This window comes from Microcaecilia unicolor, chromosome 1 (genome assembly GCF_901765095.1).
Source record: "Microcaecilia unicolor chromosome 1, aMicUni1.1, whole genome shotgun sequence".
NCBI classification, from domain to species: Eukaryota; Metazoa; Chordata; class Amphibia; order Gymnophiona; family Siphonopidae; genus Microcaecilia; species Microcaecilia unicolor.
In genome coordinates, this window is record NC_044031.1 from 5505199 (window position 1) to 5527960 (window position 22762).

Consider the following 22762-nt stretch of genomic DNA (forward strand, 5'->3'; position numbering starts at 1 on the left):
AATCTCTCCAAGGAATGACTACAACTCCCACGGTGCACTGTAACACTACTATGCAGTAATCCCTCCTAGGAAGGACTACAGCTCCCAGAGTGCACTGTGATTCTCCCACACAGTAATCTCTCCAAGGAATGACTACAACTCCCATGGTGCACTGTAACACTACTATGCAGTAATCCCTCCTAGGAAGGACTACAGCTCCCAGAGTGCACTGTGACTCTCCCACACTGTAATCTATCCAAGGAATGACAGTGCACTGTAACACTACTATGCAGTAATCCCTCCTAGGAAGGACTACAGCTCCCAGAGTGCACTGTGACTCTCCCACACAGTAATCTCTCCAAGGAATGACTACAACTCCCACAGTGCACTGTAACAATACTATGCAGTAATTCCTTCTAGAAAGGACTACAGCTCCCAGAGTGCACTGGACATTCCCACATATTAATGCCTCTTAGGAAGGACTACAGTTCCCAGAGTGCACTCTGACATTCTTACACATTAATCCCTCCTAGGAAGGACTGCAGCTCCCACAGTGCTCTGTTATACTCCCACACAGAATGAAACCTTTCATAGATAAAATCTGCTTTTTCTTATTTCTTTAAATTTTGGGGCAATAAACCTACAATCCATTCTGTGAATAGACAAGTCAGGGGTACATTTGTGCGGTGCAGTTCGTTGGCCTCCTCTATTTCTCTGCTAGGATTGGATTTTAGTAACGTCTCTGTTATTCACTGAAATGGATCTGGATTAGCACAACCCCTCTCATACACAACAATCTCTTCACAGGGCTGGGGGAGGTCTCTCAGTCTCTTCCTTTGTTCCAACTGCAGACTTTCCCTCCTCTGACGTCAGAAGAAGGCGGGGCAGTGAGCAGCGAACAAGGGAAGGCTAGAGACGTCGGGACTGGGAGCGCCGCCTCCTTCAATGACGCTGCGCTGTCGGAGGAAGGTAAATTTAAAAGAAAAAAAAAAGGAACGGGATCTTGGTGGGGAGAAGAGGGCAGGCAGTTCCTACATGGGAGTGGGAGGGCAGGGTAAGCACGCAGCGGCGGCGCCCATACAGAGGATAGCGCCCCCCTGCGGCGCTTACCCCGCTTACCGCATCGGCACGGCCCTGAATGTAAGGCTTGCAAGCTGACAGTTAGCTCAGAGGAAGCAGCTGTAACCAGATAGCAGAAACCAGCTGGAACTTGTGCTGCTTATCAGTATATTGCCTTATATGGTATATGCAATGCCAAATAACTGTGAATAGACTAGAGACCAGTGTTGGAAATAGAGGGTTGTGTGCAAAACCAAACATAAGTTTCGTTTCCTGGGTTTTGTGTAAGACCCTCTGTCTGTAACTGCGCATGACTACTGATAAGAGTGTATAAGAACGAGTGTCAGGTGACGCTCGGGGTGCAGTATCCTGAGTCTGAACTTAGTACTGTGTCAGCTAGCTAATAAAAGTTGCCTTGCTTTGGAAGTCAGCGTCTCGGCCACCTGATTTACTTGCCGGTCTGTCCGGTTACACTAGGAGGGATTACTGTGTGGGAAGGTCAGAGTGCACTCTGGGAGCTGTAGTCTTTCCTAGGAGGGATTACTGTGTGGGAGGGTCAAGTGCACTCTGGGAGCTGTAGTCCTTGCTAGGAGGGATTACTGTGTGGGAGTGCACAGTGCTCTCTGGGAGTTGTAGTCCTTGCTAGGAGGGATTACTGTGTGGCATTTCACAGTGCTCTCTGGGAGCTGTAGTCCTTCCAAGGAGGGACTACTGTGTGGGAGGGTCAAGTGCATTCTGGGAGTTGTAGTCCTCCCTCGGAGGGATTACTGTGTGGGAGTGTCACAGTGCACTCTGGGAGCTGTAGTCTTTCCTAGGAGGGATTACTGTGTGGGAGGGTCAAGTGCACTCTGGGAGCTGTAGTCCTTCCAAGGAGGGACTACTGTGTGGGAAGGTCAAGTGCATTCTGGGAGTTGTAGTCCTCCCTAGGAGGGATCACTGTGTGGGAGGGTCAGAGTGCACTCTGGGAGCTGTAGTCTTTCCTAGGAGGGGTTACTGTGTGGGAGTGTCACAGTGCACTCTGGGAGCTGTAGTCTTTCCTAGAAGGGATTACTGTGTGGGAGTGTCACAGTTCACTCTGGGAGCTGTAGTCTTTCCTAGGAGGGATTACTGTGTGGGAGTGTCACAGTGCACTCTGGGAGCTGTAGTCCTTCCTAGGAGGGATTACTGTGTGGGAAGGTCAGAGTGCACTCTGGTAGCTGTAGTCTTTCCTTTACAGTTGGGGAAGTGAAGATTAAGGAATGTGCGGGATGATTTTTTAGCATTCCTGGGTGGTAAGTCTATCAGGTCTGACATGTAGGCTGGGGCATCTCCGTGAATGATTTTGTGAACTAGGGAGCATATTTTGAACATGATGCGTTCTTTAAGTGGGAGCCAGTGTAGCTTTTCTTGTAGGGGCTTGGCACTTTCATATTTTGTTTTGCCGAATATGAGTTCTGGGCTGTCTGAAGTTTTTTGATTATTTGCTCTTTGCAGCCAGCGTAGAGTGCGTTGCAGTAGTCTAGATGACTGAGTACCATTGATTGTACCAGGTTACGGAAGACGGTCCTTGGGAAGAAAGGTCTTACTCTTTTTAATTTCCACATTGAGTGGAACATCTTCTTGGTTGTGTTTTTCGCGTGGTTCTCAAGTGTTAGGTGTCGATCAATGGTAACTCCAAGAATTTTTAGGGTGCCCGAGATTGGAAGATTCAGTTTTGGTGTGTTATGTTGAAAGGTGAATATTAGGCATTGGGTTTTTCTGCATTGAGTTTCAGCTGAAATGCATCCGTCCACTGTTCTTCTCATTTTATCATAGTCTCCTTTTTGAAAGTTAAATGTTAACATATTGGATTTCCTTTTTTTTAAATTCTTTATTTATATTTCTTTTAACAATACCAAGAACAAATCTTGTACAGATAAGAAGATTATACACAAATCTTATATTAGAAGAAAAAAATAATTATCTTATAACGAAAACTATTTATAATCATCTTATATTAGTCCACAAATTGGAGAGAGAAACCAAACACAATACACAAGGAAAAAAATATATTCTTATTTTCAATTCTCTATCGGAGACTAAGAAGGGAGATTTACAGGATTATATTATTTCAGTTGAGCTGTGGTTGTAATTATCGTTTCTGAGCTCAAAGATGGAGTAACTACTTTCTTAGAATCTAAGAAAGTTTTCAGGTGTAATATATTTCACCGAGTTCAATTTCACCACACATTTACACGGATAATTCAACCAAAATAATCCTCCCAATTGCAACACAATAGGACTCAATTTAAGAAACATTTGACGCCTCTTTTGAGTTACTTTGGTTACATCTGGATATATTCTTATTTGAGAATTAAGAAACATTTCCTTTCTATGCCTGAAAAATAGTTTTAATATCCAGTCCCTGTCTGGCTGCAATACAAATGTGACAATTAAAGTTGCTAATTCCAATCCCTCATCTTTTCCTTCTATCACTTGTGAAAGATTCAAAGTGTCAAATACCAAGTCACTCCCTATAGAATATGGTTGTAAGTAATAAATATTCGAAATTGGGACTTCCGGTGGAGCGGCCGGCCAAGATGGCCGCAACTCTGTGAGCTCCACGAGTTCCCGATCGAGGGCCCCCGAATAGCGCGACCCCAACACGGCGCTAAACACCTCGAGAACCGTTCGGGAGTCAGCTGAGACCAAACGGCATATGAACAGCTTTAAAAGCCCGTAAGCAAACGAGAGCCGAACAAAGGAAGGCGAGACGATCTGCCCCTCCCCCGCAGGTTACCGTGTTCGCCCGGCACTGGAGAAAAGCGGAGGCTGGCAAATTTGAAATAGCGGCGACGCTGGATTCGGGAGTCCCGATGGCGACATTTCCTTTCTATGCCTGAAAAATAGTTTTAATATCCAGTCCCTGTCTGGCTGCAATACAAATGTGACAATTAAAGTTGCTAATTCCAATCCCTCATCTTTTCCTTCTATCACTTGTGAAAGATTCAAAGTGTCAAATACCAAGTCACTCCCTATAGAATATGGTTGTAAGTAATAAATATTCGAAATTGGAGGACAAGCTTGTTTTAAAACATATACTTTTTAAATGTCTTGTTTTGGAAAATGTATAACCCACAAAGCTTTTGATCTCTGTTCATTTTCCAGATTTTCAATGACTCTATATCTTTAGTATTTTTCTCAGATGTTTCTTCAACACTTTTAATTTTGTTTCTCCATTTTTAACACGGTTTCTTTAGGAATTTGTGAGGTCTGAGATAACAACACCATTTTCTGTGACAGGGATGTTTCCAAAGTCAAAGGGGCATCCCAAACTGTTTCCAATGTGATAGTTGAAGGTTTAGGAAATAAATTTTTATTTATTTATTTTTATTTTTGTTACATTTGTACCCTGCGCTTTCCCACTCATGGCAGGCTCAATGCGGCTTACATGGGGCAATGGAGGGTTAAGTGACTTGCCCAGAGTCACAAGGAGCTGCCTGTGCCTGAAGTGGGAATCCAACTCAGTTCCCAGGACCAAAGTCCACCACGCTAACCACTAGGCCACTCCTCCACTGTTGCTACTATTTGAGATTCTACATGGAATGTTGCTATTCCACTAGCAACATTCCATGTAGAGGTCGACCCTTGCAGATCACCAATGTGGCCGCACAGGCTTCTGCTTCTGTGGATTCCCTGGTGTATTGTGAGGCTTGTTTTCTGACTGAAGCTTTTATTACACTCAGTGCAGATGAATGGTTTCATTCCTGTGTGGATTCTCTGGTGTCTGGTGAGGTATTGCTTCTGACTGAAGCTTTTATAACACTCACTGCAGAAATATGGTTTCACTCCAGTGTGGATTCTCTGGTGTTCTGTGAGGTGTCCCTTCCGACTGAAGCTTTTATTACACTCAGTGCAGATGAATGGTTTCATTCCTGTATGGATTCTCTGGTGTATTGTGAGGCCTGTTTTATGAGTGAAGCTTTTATTACACTCAGTGCAGATGAATGGTTTCACTCCTGTGTGAATTCCCTGGTGTATTGTGAGGCTTGTTTTCTGTGCAGATGAATGGTTTCATTCCTGTGTGCATTCTCTGGTGTCTGGTGAAGTATTGCTTCTGACTGAAGCTTTTATTACACTCACTGCAGAAATATGGTTTCACTCCTGTGTGGATTCTCTGGTGTTCTGTGAGGTGTCCCTTCCGACTGAAGCTTTTATTACACTCAGTGCAGATGAATGGTTTCATTCCTGTGTGGATTCTCTGGTGTACTGTGAGGTTTACCTTCCGACTGAAGCTTTTACTACACTCACTGCAGATGAATGGTTTAATTCCTGTGTGGATTCTCTGGTGATCTGTCAGGTTAATTTTCTGACTGAAACTTTTATTACAATCAATGCAAATAAATGGTTTGATGCCTTTGTGGATTCTCCATTGTCTACTGAGTGCTTCTTTCACAGCAAAGCTACTACCACACTCAGTACATGCAAAAGGCTTTACTCCAGTGTGGATTGTCTGGTGTATTGTGAGGTATTGCTTCTGACTGAAGCTTTTATTACACTCACTGCAGATGGATGGTTTCATTCCTGTGTGTGGGTTCTCTGGTGTTCTGTGAGGTATTTCTTCTGAATGAAGCTTTTATTACAATCAGTGCAGATGAATGGTTTCATTCCTGTGTGGATTCTCTGGTGTTCTTTGAGGCTTGTTTTATGACTGAAGCTTTTATTACACTCAGTGCAGATAAATGGTTTCGTTCCTGTGTGGGTTCTCTGGTGTTCTGTGAGGTATTTCTTCCGAATGAAGCTTTTATTACACTCAGTGCAGATGAATGGTTTCATTCCTGTGTGAATTATCTGGTGTATTGTGAGGCTTGTTTTCCGACTGAAGCTTTTATTACACTCAGTACAGATGAATGGTTTCACTCCTGTGTGGATTCTCTGGTGTATTGTGAGGCTTGTTTTCTGACTGAAGCTTTTATTACACTCAGTGCAGATGATTGGTTTCACTCCTGTGTGGCTTCTCTGGTGTTTTGTGAGGTTTACCTTCCGACTGAAGCTTTTATTACACTCACTGCAGATGAATGGTTTCATTCCTGTGTGAATTCTCTGGTGTTTTGTGAGATTTGCCTTCTGACTGAAGCTTTTATTACACTCACTGCAGATGAATGGTTTCACTCCTGTGTGGATTCTCTGGTGTTTTGTGAGGTTTACCTTCCGACTGAAGCTTTTATTACACTCAGTGCAGATGAATGGTTTCACGCCTGTGTGGATTCTCTGGTGCATTGTGAGGCTTGTTTTCTGACTGAAGCTTTTATTACACTCACTACAGATGAATGGTTTCACTCCTGTGTGGATTCTCTGGTGTATTGTGAGGCTTGATTTCTGGCTGAAGCGTCTGTTGCACTCAGTGCAGATGAATGGTTTCACTCCTGTGTGGATTCTCCGGTGTTTTGTGAGGCTTGTTTTATGAGTGAAGCTTTTATTACACTCAGTGCAGATAAACAGTTTCACTCCTGTGTGGATTCTCTGGTGGTTGGTGAGGTATTCCTTCTGACTGAAGCTTTTATTACACTCAGTGCAGTTGAATGGTTTCATTCCTGTCTGGATTCTCTGGTGTTTTGTGAGGTATTTCTTCTGACTGAAGCTTTTATTACACTCAGTGAAGATGAATGGTTTCACTCCTGTGTGGATTCTCCGGTGTTTTGTGAGGCTTGTTTTATGAGTGAAGCTTTTATTACACTCAGTGCAGATAAACAGTTTCACTCCTGTGTGGATTCTCTGGTGGTTGGTGAGGTATTCCTTCTGACTGAAGCTTTTATTACACTCAGTGCAGATGAATGGTTTCATTCCTGTGTGGATTCTCTGGTGTTTTGTGAGGTATTTCTTCTGACTGAAGCTTTTATTACACTCAGTGCAGATGAATGGTGTCATTCCTGTGTGAAATCTCTGGTGTACTGTGAGGTTTACCTTCTGACTGAAGCTTTTATTACACTCACTGCAGATGAATGGTTTCATTCCTGTGTGAATTCTCTGGTGTCTGATGAGGTTTCCCTTCTGACTGAAGCTTTTATTACACTCAGTGCAGATGAATGGTTTCATTCCTGTGTGAATTCTCTGGTGATTTGTGAGATTTCCCTTCCGACTGAAGCTTTTATTACACTCAGTACAGTTAAGTGGTTTCATTCCTTTGTGGATTCTCTTGTGCATTGGGAGGTTTCTTTTTCAGCAAGCACTTGTACCACCGTCAGCAGAAGTACACAAGTTTTCATTTTTCTGAATTTTCTGGTAGTTTGAGAGGTCTGTCTTTCTGCAAAAGACTTTTTCAGGTTTAGTAGTAGTCATTGATTCTTCACCAGTCTGAGGTGTGAAACATCACACACAGAAACATCTGTGAATGTTTCTCTATGGCTGAATTTTTTCTTACATTCAGCACTTGAAACTAGTATCTCTTCTGGGTGGAATTTTGTATTTCTTATGACATTTTCTTCCTGACTGAAGCTTTTGTCATGACTAGAACATGCAGATAATCTCTCATCAGTGTCATTTTTCTGGTATTTTGTAACGCTTCCTTTATTGATAAAAGTTTTCTCATCTACTGTCGTTGTACACACTCTAGTTTCTTTATTATTGTTCTCATGTTTCTCTTTCTTCCTACTGAAATCTTTTCCACCTATACAGTGTGTCTCTCTTATGCATGTTTTCTGCTGTTGCTGTAGTTCTCTCTTTTGACTGAATGTTTTCCCACAGTCCGTACCTGTATATGGTCTTTCAGTATTGTATCTCTGATGTGATTTCAGAGTTAAATGATCATTAAGGAATATCTCACATCCATCACACAAACATTTCTGAACTCTCATCAGGTTTGTCTGTTCTTCCACTGTTTGTGTGATATTACTGGTACAATGTTCACACAGAGTTGAGGCTCCTGTTGAAGGTTTTTGTTTATTTTGATTTTTTCCCTTTTCTCCCCAGTCAGAACAGGACAAAGTCTCTTCTTTCTCTCTTTCTGAGAACATCTTTTCCTCTTCAGGCTTCTCACTGAGCTTCCATTTATGTGTCTCTGCATTACTGTTCTTAGGGTCATCTTTTTCTAAATAAATAAAAAAAGAGCATTGTATAGTACTGTAGGAGAACAGAAGTTTAACGAGTTCAATAAAAAATCTGTATAAATAAATTGTAAATTTTCCACCCCCTTATCGCTATGTCAGCTGCCGAACCAACTTCTTCATTAAACTAAAAACCTAATGAAGAAGTTTGTTCAGGAGCTGCCATAGTGATAAGCGAAAGTCATTAAGAATACTGAACATCAGGAGCCTTTTCCTCCTAGCGAGAGAAAAAGTACATAATAAAAAATAAACATAAAAATATACTTACTAAATTAGCCTGAACATAGACGGTAAAGAATAGAACTTGCTTTAAGTAAAATAGAACTGTTTCATGGTCAACTTCTCAGCCTAGTCTACAAACAAGCAAAAAGAGTCTCTTTCTTCCTGTGAGAGGAACTAGACCAGCCTGGAAGCAAATCGCTTCTCAGTGCCTGCAAAGTTCCTGTTTCTGAGGTAACAAAACATTCCTTTTATTCTTTTATCTAACTGTGTGTACGTGACAATTCTCACGTCTCTGCGGTGCCCCCCTTATCTAAAAACAACATCTGGCTATATTTGTTCCTGCAAAACCAATCTCACGACCCACAGGCACAAATCTGCACGATAGCCCTAGGGCTTGTTTCACCTCCTTCTTCACCCCTCCTTGTTGCTGTGCTTGCAAGTGGAATGTTAGATAAGAACTTCTGCCTATGAACTCCTGATGACCTTAACCTGATGCAGGGGCGTAGCCAGACCGTATAAGTCTGCCCAGCACTATCCCTGCCTCCCAACCACCAGCCCCGCCTCCCACCACCAGCTCTGGCACAGACCGTATAAGTCTGCCCAGCACTATCCGCACCCCCCAACCACCAGCCCCGCCTCCCACCACCAGCTCTGGCACAGACCGTATAAGTCTGCCCAGTACTATCCCCGCTTCCCAACCACCAGCCCCGGCACAGACCGTATAAGTCTGCCCAGCACTATCCCCGCCTCCCAACTACCAGCCCCGGCACAGACCGTATAAGTCTGCCCAGCACTATCCCTGCCTCCCAAACATCCAGCCCCGGCACAGACCGTATAAGTCTGCCTAGCACTATCCCCGCCTCCCACCACCGACTCTGCCACCCAATCTCAGCTAAGCTCCTGAGGATCCCTTTCTTCTGAACAGGATTCCTTTATGCTTATCCCACACATGTTTGAATTCCGTTACCGTTTCATCTTCACCACCTCCCGCAGGAGGGCATTCCAAGCATCCACCACTCTCTCCGTGAAAAAATACTTCCTGTCATGTTTCTTGAGTCTGCCCCCCTTCAATCTCATTTCATGTCCTCTAGTTCTACCGCCTTCCCCTCTCTGGAAAAGGTTCGTTTGCTGATTAATACCTTTCAAATATTTGAACGTCTGTATCATATCACCCCTGTTCCTCCTTTCCTCCAGGGTATACATGTTCAGGTCCGCAAGTCTCTCCTCATACGTCTTGTAAAGCAAATCCCATACCATTCTCGTAGCTTTTCTTTGCACCGCTTCAATTCTTTTTACATCCTGATCAAGATACGGCCTCTAAAACTGAACACAATACTCCAGGTGGGGCCTCACCAACGACTTATACAGGGGCATCAAGACCCCCTTTCTTCTGTCGGTCACACCTCTCTCTATACAGCCTAACAACCTTCTAGCTACGGCCACCGCCTTGTCACACTGTTTCGTCGCCTTCAAATCTTCAGATACTATCACCCCAAGATCCCTCTCCCCGTCTGTACCTATCAGACTCTCACTGCCTAACACATATGTCTCCCGTGGATTTCTATTCCCTAAGTGCATCACTTTGCATTTCTTCGCATTGAATTTTAATTGCCAAATCTTAGATCATTCTTCTAGCTTCCTCAGATCCTTTTTCATGTCTTCCACTCCCTCCTGGGTGTCCACTCTGTTACAGATCTTAGTATCATCCGCAAATAGGCAAACTTTACCTTCTAACCCTTCGGCAATGTCACTCACAAATATATTGAACAGAATCGGCCCCAGCACCGATCCCTGAGGCACTCCACTACTCACCTTTCCCTCCCCCGAACGAATTCCATTTACCACCACCCTCTGGCGTCTGTCCGTCAACCAGTTCCTAATCCAGTTCACCACTTCAGGTCCTATCTTCAGCCCATCCAGTTTATTTAAGAGCCTCCTGTGGGGAACCATGTTAAAAGCTTTGCTGAAATCTAAGTAGATTACATCTATAGCTCGTCCCTGATTCAATTCTCCTGTCACCCAATCAAAGAATTCAATGAGATTCGTTTGGCACGATTTCCCTAAAGGGAACCCCTATGCATCAAGGTTGTAAAACAGTCGGCCAATCGGCCGGTCGAGAATGCGCAGAGCAGCAAATCGTTATGATGGCTGCTCTGCGCATGCCAAATATGCCTGTACCTCCCGAAGACGCTGCGCCGCTCACCCCACCTCGACCGCAATAATAAAAACAAAAGTGCAGTTGAGGCCAGCCATGGAGAAAAGGCGTCCGTTTTCACCGTCATTCACCTCCGCAATAATAAAGAATGTCTTTTTTGGCCGTGCTTCACTCAGCTGAGAGATCTGGAAGTCTCTGAGCCAATCACAGCGCGTTTACCTCGACTAAATGCGCTGTGATTGGCTCAGAGACTTCCTGGTCTCTCAGCTGTGCACTGCCAAAAAAAGTTTTTATTATTGCAAGGGGGGAATGACGCCCAAAATGGACGGTTTTTCTGGATGGCCGGCCATTCTCCCCTTTTTTAATAATAAAAACGTCTTTTTTGGCAGTGCTTCACAGCTGAGAGACCAAGAGGCATATTTTCAAAGCACTTAGCCTCCCAAAGTTCCATAGAAACCTATGGAACTTAGCCTCCCAAAGTGCTTTGAAAATAAGCCTGCAAGAAGTCTCTGAGCCAATCACAGCGCATTTAGCCGAGGTAAACGCGCTATGATTGGCTCAGAGACTTCCCTCAGCTGAGTGAAGTACAGCCAAAAATGACGTTCTTTATTATTGTGGAGATGAATGATGGCGAAAACGGACGCTTTTTCTCCATGGCTGGCCTCAACTGCACTTTTTTTTAATATTGCGGTGGGGGGGGGGGGGGGGGGGCGGAATGATGGCGAAAATGGACGCCTTTTTCCGATGGCCGGTATGAACTGCACTATTTTTTATGATTGCGGTGGGGTGCAAAATGATTTTATAGCGGTTTTTCATCAGTTTTCGATCCTGCGCAGCCCCAATGAGAGGTACAGACCTCTCATTAGAGTTTCCAGCGTTAAGGCAATCGGAAAAGCTTAGTGCATCTCATTACAATAGGGTTTCTACACAATTTGCTCATCTGCATTCCATTTTCCTTAGCTGCTACCGTTGTCATAAAATAGCTTTTAGTGCATGCCAGGGTTTACTACTTGCTCGTTAATGGCTCGTTATTGACTCGTTAGGTTTAGTGCATCTGGCCCTCTATGTTTTATGACGGAGACCGCTTACCAATTTTGTAGCCGCAGTGGGAATTGAACCCAGTTCCCCAGGATCAAAGTCCACTGCATTAACCACTAGGCTACTCTTCCACTCCTTCTGTAGGTGTGGTCTCCAGAATTGCATCCCTCTCTTTATGCACCCAAGCATCCTTCTGGCTTTGACCGTTGCCTTTTCTACCTGTTTGGCTACCTTAAGGTCATCAGACACAATCACACCCAAGTCCCGCCAAGTGAGCAATTGTGATAAACAAAAGTATAGGATACCCTAAGAATGCCAGAGTCATAGTTAATGAAGGTTTTACAGACAGGAATCTAAACAATACTCCAATGAAAACAGAAGAATCTTAGAAACAGACCCACCCCAGGTACTAATGTCATCTCGCCATCACTCATTATCAGTCTCACCGGCTTCCTGTAGTGAGACTCACCCACTGCCAGTCACTCCTGAGAAGAGATTTTAAGAATAACGGGAAACCCTTACCTAGAGTCATCAGGATCTCATAGTTCTCCTTCATCACCTCCCTCCAAAGCTCCTTCTGCTCCTCATCTAAATACTCCCACTCCTCCTGGGAGAAAGAGACAGAGACGTCCTCAAATGTCACCCGCATCTGAAACACAAACCAGAAACACAGTCAGGGACATGGGGAGGTGCTCAGAATGCATTAGATTTCAGCTCCTGCCTTTGTTTTGGGGGTTGTAACTGTGCAGAGTTTTTAAACATTCAGCTTTATCTATCTTTTTGTGTAGAATTTCCCCCCCCCGCCCCCGGCATTAACACCCAGCTCTTCTGTTCTCCAGGACTGACTCCATCTAAGCCGTCTCCCAGCTCAGGTTTGATTACCCCATGCCCTCAGTAATCTCAGTCTCCAACTAGTATGAACCCCTCCCTAAGAAGGCTGACCCCCACCTCCCACCCAGCAGTTTTCTCTGCCCCAACCTTTATTTCTTTTTTTACTCATTCCAAGAATCCCACCTCCCCATTCCTCCCAGATAGGGTTATCATATTTTGTCCTCCAAAAAGGAGGACACATGCCCCGCCCCCACCACACACCCCGTCCCCTTTCTAACCCACCCCACCCCTTTCACGCCCTCGCTCCGCCCCCTGTCACATTTCCCCTCCCCCCTGTCACACACCCTGTCACCCCCCTCCCTTACCTTACTACTGCCCTGGTGGTCTAGTGACCTCTTTGGGGAAAGAAAGAGCCCCCTCTTTCCTGCCTGGAGCGCTGCTTTGCATGCATCCTTCCAGTTGTTGATCTTGGCACTGATTCAAAATGGCCGCTGAGAGTTGAAGTCTCACGAGGTCACTTCAACTCTCGGCGGCCATTTTGAATCAGTGCCGAGATCAGCAACAGGAATGATGAATGCAGGGCAGCGCTCCAGGCAGGAAAGAGGGGGCTCTTTCCTGCCCCGAAGGCGGAAAAGGTCACTAGACCACCAGGGCTACAGTAAGTAAGGGGAGGGGAGGCTAGCAATCTGCCCGTTTGCCCAGATTTCTGGACAAACGGGCAGGCTGGCGGCAGAAATCCAGACAAGTGGGCAGATTGGCAAAACCCACCCGGTTGCCCGGACATGTCCTCAAAAAGAGGACATGTCCGGGTAAATCCGGACATATGGTAACCCTACTCCCAGAGCACACAAATCCCATACCACTGTGTATTGCTTCAGTACTGCAGCCTGCTCACTTGATCACCACAGACTGCTCAAAGACTAAAATACTACAGATTCTTTTAGATTCGTCTTGGGTAAATGAAACTCTTTATTTGCACTTTAATTGGAGAGTGTATAAGTCATTACTGTTACTGCTTCACAATGATTAAGAAATAAACATACTAATCGAGTACATTACTAAAGGAAGGCTATAGAAAAGTAAAATAAGAAAGATATATATACACATATATCATCACTGGTCAGGAATTACATCATTCAGGCCCTTATCTCATCAGCTGGGGGGCCCATTGCAGCGAAAGCCTGAAGCATCCAGACCAGGTACAAGTCTTTTCTGCACGATGCGTCCATCCACAGAATGAGCCCCAAGGCTCCTCTGCAAAAAGCCCCCTTTTTATTAAAGCTTATCCAGGTATGTGAGGATTCAGTCATATGCTCTCAGTTCAGGTAAACAAACCACTGGCCAGGTGGCTTATCTACCGAACCTCAAACATACCCCGCCGTTATCACCAATCCTCTTCAACCTAATGATGGCCCCTCTAGCCAAGACCTTATCCAACCAAGGCCTTAACCCTTTCATCTATGCAGACGATGTCACAATGTACATTCCTTACAAATCTAAACTGACAGAAATCACTAACAAAATCAAGAACAGCATGAACATCATGGACTCGGGCAAATGCATTTCAACTAAAACTCAACAAAGAAAAAAAACACTGTCTCGTCGTCTCATCCCAACACAATGCTGACAACCTCACAATTATCAACAACCCAGATTACACCCTCCCCATCTCAGACAGCCTGAAAATCCTTGGCGTTACAATGGACCGCAACTTAAATCTACAGAACCACGTGGCATCCACAACAAAGAAAATGTTCCACTCAATGTGGAAACTCAAACGCATGAAACAATTCTTCCCGAGGGAAACTTTTCGCAACCTGATACAATCAATGGTACTAAGTCATGTAGACTACTGCAATGGAATTTATATGGGATGCAAAGAACAAGAAACTTCAGACCGCTCAAAACACGGCAGCTAGGCTTATCTTCAGAAAAACACGATTTGAAAGCGCAAAACCCCTCTGTGAAAAACTACACTGGCTCCCAATCAAAGAACGCATTGCTTTCAAAATCTGCACACTGGTTCACAAAATTATCTACGGTGAAGCCCCGGGATACATGACAGAATTGATCGACCTACCAACTAGAAACACATCCGAATCAACACGAACGTACCTAAATCTGCACTACCCAAGCTGCAAAGGACTCAAATACAAATCAACTTACGCGTCCAGTTTTACCTACATAAGCACACAACTGTGGAGCACATTACCAAAAGCCTTGAAAACTGCGTACGACCACCTACACTTCCAGAGAACACTAAAAACCTACCTGTTTAGAAAGGCATACCCTACCGAGCCAACATAAATGCCTGATCTCTGCAACACAACAAAACTAAAGTACGTAATGGACATAACACAGGTCTTCCGTTGTACGATTTCCTAATGTGGCCATGCCACATGAGCTTTACCTTACCACAACATCACTCTGTAGTCTGCAAACGCCTTCGCAGTACTATGTAAGCCACATTGCGCCTGCAAATAGGTGGGAAAATGTGGGATCCAAATGTAACAAATAAATAAATGAATACTGTTAGGTGTGTTTTTTGCATGGAGTTGATGGAGACCTTTATATGCCTGTTTTTTGGCTGAGCTCTGTGGTTTATAATTGCCAGGGTTTATATATTTATGATCTATATTAAACATTTTTCTGTATTCATTGACGAAGACCTTGGTAGTGTGAAACATGTCCCTGTCAAGCTTTTAACTACAACTACTACTTAACATTTCTAGAGCGCTAATAGGGTTACGCAGTGCTGTACAGCTTAACAAAGAAGGACAGTCCCTGCTCGAAGGAGCTTACAATCTAAAGGACGAAATGTCAAGTTGGGGCAGTCTAGATTTCCTGAATAGAGGTATAGTGGTTAGGTGCCGAAGGCGACATTTATGTATTTATTATTTGATGGGTAGTGAATACATTTTGGATCATTTTTAACCTCTACGATCTGCTGTCTTGTCTTTTATTTATAACATACTGTAAGATAAGCATTGCCATGCTGCAATAGATCAGAGGTCCATCAAGCCCAGCATCCTGTTTCCAACAGTGGCCAAAACGTCTGTTCCACTTACTCAGACGGACAACCACAACATCATAATGCCAGCTGTAGCAGCCTAAGAGAACGTACATAAGTATTGCCACACTGGGACAGACCAAAGGTCCATCAAGCCCAGCATCTTGTTTCCAACAGTGGCCAATCCAGGTCACAAATACCTGGCAAGATCCCAGCAAAGCTTAATACATTTTATGATGCTTATCCCAGAAATAAGCAGTGGATTTTCCCAAGCCAATTTAACCCTTTTTAAACCCCGCTAAGCTAACCGCCTTTAGCACATTCTCTGGCAACCAATTCCAGAGTTTAATTACACCTGGCAAGATCCAAAAACAGTAAAACAGAATGATGCCCCATAGTCCTTGTATTTTTGGAAAGAATAAACAAGTGATTCATCTCTGCTCCACAAGAAAACAAACTGCAAAAAGGGGAAGGGGCCAGGATTTCATATACCACCTTTCTGTGGTTACAATCAAAGCAGTTTACATATCAAATAAAGGAGGAGCAGCTGCTGTGTGAGAAGGGAATGGGGAAGAAAAGCTGCAGAGAATAAAGAGCCCCAGGAATGGATTGAGCAGTGCCAGTGAGGGGAGGAGAATGAGGAAGAAGAGTCTGAGGGGCTACAGCAGGGAATGGATTGAGCAGTGCCAGGCTCATTTCTTCTTGTGTGAGTGTGGCATTGCTTGGCACTGCATGCCCTGCTGCCCACCTCCTGCCAATGTGAGGGGAGGAGAATGAGGAAGAAGAGCCTGAGGGGCTACAGCAGGGAATGGATTGAGCAGTGCCAGGCTAATTTCTTCTTCTGTGTGTGTGGCATTGCCTGGCACTGCATCCCCTGCTGCCCACCTCCTGCCAGTCTCCTACCTGCTCCATCCTCCTGCCCTTCTCCAGCTCCTCTGTGAATGTCTCCTGGGCTGCAGGGATGGGTTTCTCTGGAAGCCAGTGATCAGCTTCTTTAGCACTTGCTTCTGAAACAAAGGAAGAGAGACCTGAGACCTCCCCCTCTCCCAGCCTTGTGATGAGTTAGGTTTGCTATGAGGCTGGGGGTTGGGCTACTGTTGTGTTATTTAATGATTCATTTCCGGGATCAAGAGGAGTCAGTAGGATCCTGGCAGAGAAACAGAAGAGGCCAGTGAACTGCGCTGCACATTTTCACCCCTGACTGGACAATGCAGAAAACATTAAAAATATTAAAACTTTTTGGAATAAGAGTTTGTATTAAATGCAGTCCTCCATAGGAGGGATTACTGTGTGGGAGTGCACAGTGCTCTCTGGGAGTTGTAGTCCTTGCTAGGAGGGATTACTGTGTGGCATGTCACAGTGCTCTCTGGGAGCTGTAGTCCTTCCAAGGAGGGACTACTGTGTGGGACAGTCAAGTGCTCTCTGGGAGCTGTAGTCCTTCCTAGTGTAGGGGGGCAGCTTGACAATCTATTGTGCTTAGCTAAAAGAAGCTGTAACTTGTAACATGGCAGCCATTAACTTTGCTTTTTCTGTGAAATACATTTTCTCTCCGTCTGTGCCTTTTCTGAAATGTAAGGCTTGCAAGCTGACAGTAGCTCAGAGGAAGCAGCTGTAACCAGATAGCAGAAACCAGCTGGAACTTGTGCTGCTTATCAGTATATTGCCTTATATGGTATATGCAATGCCAAATAACTGTGAATAGACTAGAGACCAGTGTTGGAAATAGAGGGTTGTGTGCAAAACCAAAGATAAGTTTCGTTTCCTGGGTTTTGTGTAAGACCCTCCGTCTGTAACTGCGCATGACTACTGATAAGAGTGTGTAAGAACAAGTGTCAGATGACGCTCGGGGCGCAGTATCCTGAGTCGGAACTTAGTACAGTGTCGTGTCAGCTAGCTAATAAAAGTTGACTTGCTTTGGAAGTCAGTGTCTCGGCCACCTGATTTACTTGCCGGTCTGTCCGGTTACACTAGGAGGGATTACTGTGTGGGAAGGTCAGAGTGCACTCTGGGAGCTGTAGTCTTTCCTAGGAGGGATTACTGTGTGGGAGGGTCAAGTGCACTCTGGGAGCTGTAGTCCTTGCTAGGAGGGATTACTGTGTGGGAGTGTCACAGTTCACTCTGGGAGCTGTAGTCCTTCCTAGGAGGGATTACTGTGTGGGAAGGTCAGAGTGCACTCTGGGAGCTGTAGTCTTTCCTAGGAGGGATTACTGTGTGGGAGGGTCAAGTGCATTCTGGGAGTTGTAGTCCTCCCTAGGAGGGATTACTGTGTGGGAGGGTCAGAGTGCACTCTGGGAGCTGTAGTCTTTCCTAGGAGGGATTACTGTGTGGGAGTGTCACAGTGCACTCTTGGAGCTGTAGTCTTTCCTAGGAGGGATTACTGTGTGGGAGGGTCAAGTGTACTCTGGGAGCTGTAGTCCTTCCTAGGAGGGATTACTGTGTGGGAAGGTCAGAGTGCACTCTGGTAGCTGTAGTCTTTCCTTTACAGTTCGGGAAGTGAAGATTAAGGAATGTGCGGGATGATTTTTTAGCATTCCTGGGTGGTAAGTCTATCAGGTCTGACATGTAGGCTGGGGCATCTCCGTGAATGATTTTGTGAACTAGGGAGCATATTTTGAACATGATGCGTTCTTTAAGTGGGAGCCAGTGTAGCTTTTCTCGTAGGGGCTTAGCACTTTCATATTTTGTTTTGCCGAATATGAGTTCTGGGCTGTTTTAATTTTTTTTGATTATTTGCTCTTTGCAGCCAGCGTAGAGTGCGTTGCAGTAGTCTAGATGACTGAGTACCATTGATTATACCAGGTTACGGAAGACAGTCCTTGGGAAGAAAGGTCTTACTCTTTTTAATTTCCACATTGAGTGGAACATCTTCTTGGTTGTGTTTTTCGCGTGGTTCTCAAGTGTTAGGTGTCGATCAATGGTAACTCCAAGAATTTTTAGGGTGCCCGAGATTGGAAGATTCAGTTTTGGTGTGTTATGTTGAAAGGTGAATATTAGGCATTGGGTTTTTCTGCATTGAGTTTCAGCTGAAATGCATCCGTCCACTGTTCTTCTCATTTTATCATAGTCTCCTTTTTGAAAGTTAAATGCTAACATATTGGATTTCCTTTTTTTTAAATTCTTTATTTATATTTCTTTTAACAATACCAAGAACAAATCTTGTACAGATAAGAAGATTATACACAAATCTTATATTAGAAGAAAAAAATAATTATCTTATAACGAAAACTATTTATAATCATCTTATATTAGTCCACAAATTGGAGAGAGAAACCAAACACAATACACAAGGAAAAAAATATATTCTTATTTTCAATTCTCTATCGGAGACTAAGAAGGGAGATTTACAGGATTATATTATTTCAGTTGAGCTGTGGTTGTAATTATCGTTTCTGAGCTCAAAGATGGAGTAACTACTTTCTTAGAATCTAAGAAAGTTTTCAGGTGTAATATATTTCACCGAGTTCAATTTCACCACACATTTACACGGATAATTCCATGTGCAAAGGGGAAAAGGATAGTGATAGGAGTGTACTACCGTCCGCCTGGCCAGGACGAACAGACGGATGCGGAAATGTTAAAGGAAATCAGGGACGCAAACAAACTGGGCAACACAATAATAATGGGGGATTTCAATTACCCGCATATAGACTGGGTTAATGTAACATCTGTACACGCAAGGGACATAAGATTTCTTGATGAAATCAAGGACAGCTTCATGGAACAGCTAGTTCAGGAGCCGACAAGAGAAGGAAAAATACTAGACTTAGTCCTTAGTGGTGCTCATGATCTAGTGCAGGGGGTAACGATACGAGGGCCGCTTGATAACAGTGATCATAATATGATCGGTTTTGATATTGGCATTGAAGGAAGTGAAACTAGGAAATCAAGTACGCTAGCGTTTAACTATAGAAAAGGTGATTACGACAAAATGAGAAAAATGGTGAAAAAAAGACTGAAAGGAGCAGCTCGCAGAGTAAAAAACTTGCATCAGGCGTGGATGCTGTTTAAAAACGCCATCCTGGAGGTTCAGGACAAATATATTCCACGTATTAGAAAAAAGGGAAAAAAGACTAAACGTCAGCCGGCGTGGCTAAACAGTAAGATAAAGGAAATCATTAGAGCCAAAAAACAATCCTTCAGAAAGTGGAGAAGAGAACCAACTGAAAGTAACAGGATAGATCATAAGGAATGCCAAGCCAAATGCAAAGCGGAGATAAGGAGGGCAAAAAAGGACTTTGAGAAGAAATTAGCGTTGGAAGCAAAATACATAGTAAAAACTTTTTTAGATACATTAAAAGCAGGAAACCGGCCAAAGAGTCGGTTGGGCCGCTGGACGAAAATGGTGTTAAAGGGGCGATCAAGGAGGCCAAAGCCGTAGCGGAGAAATTAAACGAATTCTTTGCTTCGGTCTTCACCGAGGAGGATTTGGGGGGGACACCGGTGCCGGAAAGAATATTTGAAGCGGGGGAATCGGAGAAACTAAACAAATTCTCTGTAACCTTGGAGGATGTAATGGGTCAGTTCAGCAAGCTGAAGAGTAGTAAATCACCGGGACCTGATGGTATTCATCCCAGAGTATTAATAGAACTAAAAAATGAACTTGCGGAGCTACTGTTAGAAATATGCAATCTGTCCCTAAAATCGAGTGTAATACCGGAAGACTGGAGGGTAGCCAATGTTACTCCGATTTTTAAGAAGGGTTCCAGAGGAGATCCGGGAAATTATAGACCGGTGAGTCTGACGTCGGTGCCGGGCAAGATGGTGGAGGCTATTATTAAGAATAAAATTGCAGAGCATATACAAAAACATGGACTGATGAGACAAAGTCAGCACGGATTTAGTGAAGGGAAGTCTTGCCTCACCAATCTAATGCATTTTTTTGAGGGGGTAAGCAAACATGTGGACAATGGGGAGCCGGTTGATATTGTATATCTGGATTTTCAGAAGGCGTTTGACAAAGTGCCGCACGAAAGACTCCTGAAGAAATTGCAGAGTCATGGAATCGGAGGTAGGGTATTATTATGGATTAAGAACTGGTTGAAAGATAGGAAGCAGAGAGTAGGATTGCGTGGCCAGTATTCTCAGTGGAGGAGGGTAGTTAGTGGGGTCCCGCAGGGGTCTGTGCTGGGTCCGTTGCTTTTTAATGTATTTATAAATGACCTAGAGATGGGAATAACTAGTGAGGTAATTAAATTCGCCGATGACACAAAATTATTCAGGGTCGTCAAGTCGCAGGAGGAATGTGAACGATTACAGGAGGACCTTGCGAGACTGGGAGAATGGGCGTGCAAGTGGCAGATGAAGTTCAATGTTGACAAGTGCAAAGTGATGCATGTGGGTAAGAGGAACCCGAATTATAGCTACGTCTTGCAAGGTTCCGCGTTAGGAGTTACGGATCAAGAAAGGGATCTGGGTGTCGTCGTCGATGATACGCTGAAACCTTCTGCTCAGTGTGCTGCTGCGGCTAGGAAAGCGAATAGAATGTTGGGTGTTATTAAGAAGGGTATGGAGTCCAGGTGTGCGGATGTTATAATGCCGTTGTATCGCTCCATGGTGCGACCGCACCTGGAGTATTGTGTTCAGTACTGGTCTCCGTATCTCAAAAAAGATATAGTAGAATTGGAAAAGGTACAGCGAAGGGCGACGAAAATGATAGTGGGGATGGGACGACTTTCCTATGAAGAGAGGCTGAGAAGGCTAGGGCTTTTCAGCTTGGAGAAGAGACGGCTGAGGGGAGATATGATAGAAGTGTATAAAATAATGAGTGGAATGGATCGGGTGGATGTGAAGCGACTGTTCACGCTATCCAAAAATACTAGGACTAGAGGGCATGAGTTGAAGCTACAGTGTGGTAAATTTAAAACGAATCGGAGAAAATTTTTCTTCACCCAACGTGTAATTAGACTCTGGAATTCATTGCCGGAGAACGTGGTACGGGCGGTTAGCTTGACGGAGTTTAAAAAGGGGTTAGATAGATTCCTAAAGGACAAGTCCATAGACCGCTATTAAATGGACTGGAAAAATTCCTCATTTTTAGGTACAACTTGTCTGGAATGTTTTTACGTTTGGGGAGCGTGCCAGGTGCCCTTGACCTGGATTGGCCACTGTCGGTGACAGGATGCTGGGCTAGATGGACCTTTGGTCTTTCCCAGTATGGCACTACTTATGTACTTATGTACTTATATAATTCAACCAAAATAATCCTCCCAATTGCAACACAATAGGACTCAATTTAAGAAACATTTGACGCCTCTTTTGAGTTACTTTGGTTACATCTGGATATATTCTTATTTGAGAATTAAGAAACATTTCCTTTCTATGCCTGAAAAATAGTTTTAATATCCAGTCCCTGTCTGGCTGCAATACAAATGTGACAATTAAAGTTGCTAATTCCAATCCCTCATCTTTTCCTTCTATCACTTGTGAAAGATTCAAAGTGTCAAATACCAAGTCACTCCCTATAGAATATGGTTGAAAGTAATAAATATTTGAAATTGGGACTTCCGGTGGAGCGGCCAGCCAAGATGGCCGCAACTCTGTGAGCTCCACGAGTTCCCGATCGAGGGCCCCCGAATAGCGCGACCCCAACACGGCGCTAAACACCTCGAGAACCGTTCGGGAGTCAGCTGAGACCAAACGGCATATGAACAGCTTTAAAAGCCCGTAAGCAAACGAGAGCCGAACAAAGGAAGGCGAGACGATCTGCCCCTCCCCCGCAGGTTACCGTGTTCGCCCGGCACTGGAGAAAAGCGGAGGCTGGCAAATTTGAAATAGCGGCGACGCTGGAGGAGACCGAGGGCTAACCTGCTGGCAGTCGGGAGACTGATTCGGGAGTCCCGATGGCAACATAAGCCCAGGCAAGTGTACAGACCCGAGAGGGGGAGGGGCCACAAGCGAAGCGCGACGAAGCGGGCGGCCATACACAGCAAGGTGGGGAATGGACTGGCAGATGGGAGGCCACTGACCTGTTGCCCATAGCAAAACCGATGAGGAAGGGTTAGGAAGACAGCAATTTCTCAGACAGGCTTCACTCTGCCATTTTTACCCCTCCTGTTATAACTGGGTGTGGAAAGAAGGCCTAGGCGCATTGACAAGCATAATATAGAGAGTGCAAGAGCCGCCCCCAGGCAACCAGCCACCCCAGTTTGAAACACCACTTGGGCAAACAACAAGCAACAACGGTTTTTCACCATACAAGGGCCATCCTTTAAATAATTGTATGGCAGCCCGAGGATCCAAAAAGGAGGCGGAGAAAGCCAGAGGAGGGGGGCCCAAGATGGCTGACAAGAGCTCGCCTCCATCCCCGTCGGTAAGCTCCGCATGGGCATCGGAAATTGTTGCTGAAGTGAAAACAGCGGTGGAGGAGACTTTGAGCCATCAACTACAACAAATAATGGATAAACTAGA

General features: G+C 44.5%; 1 protein-coding gene and 1 pseudogene across 1 annotated transcript; one reads left to right on the forward strand and one right to left on the reverse strand.

Annotated features, from left to right (window-relative positions):
• Nucleotides 1–22762, forward strand: part of LOC115462307 — a 759864-nt pseudogene that overhangs the window by 507457 nt on the left and 229645 nt on the right.
• On the reverse strand, nt 5674–11839 carry LOC115459978 (zinc finger protein 271-like; the record flags this gene model as incomplete). The annotated part of the gene is made up of 2 exons (XM_030189843.1): nt 11820–11839; nt 5674–7141 (listed from the first exon to the last, which is right to left on the reverse strand). Coding segments are annotated over exons 1-2 (1488 nt in total), but the record flags the coding sequence as incomplete, so codon positions are not given.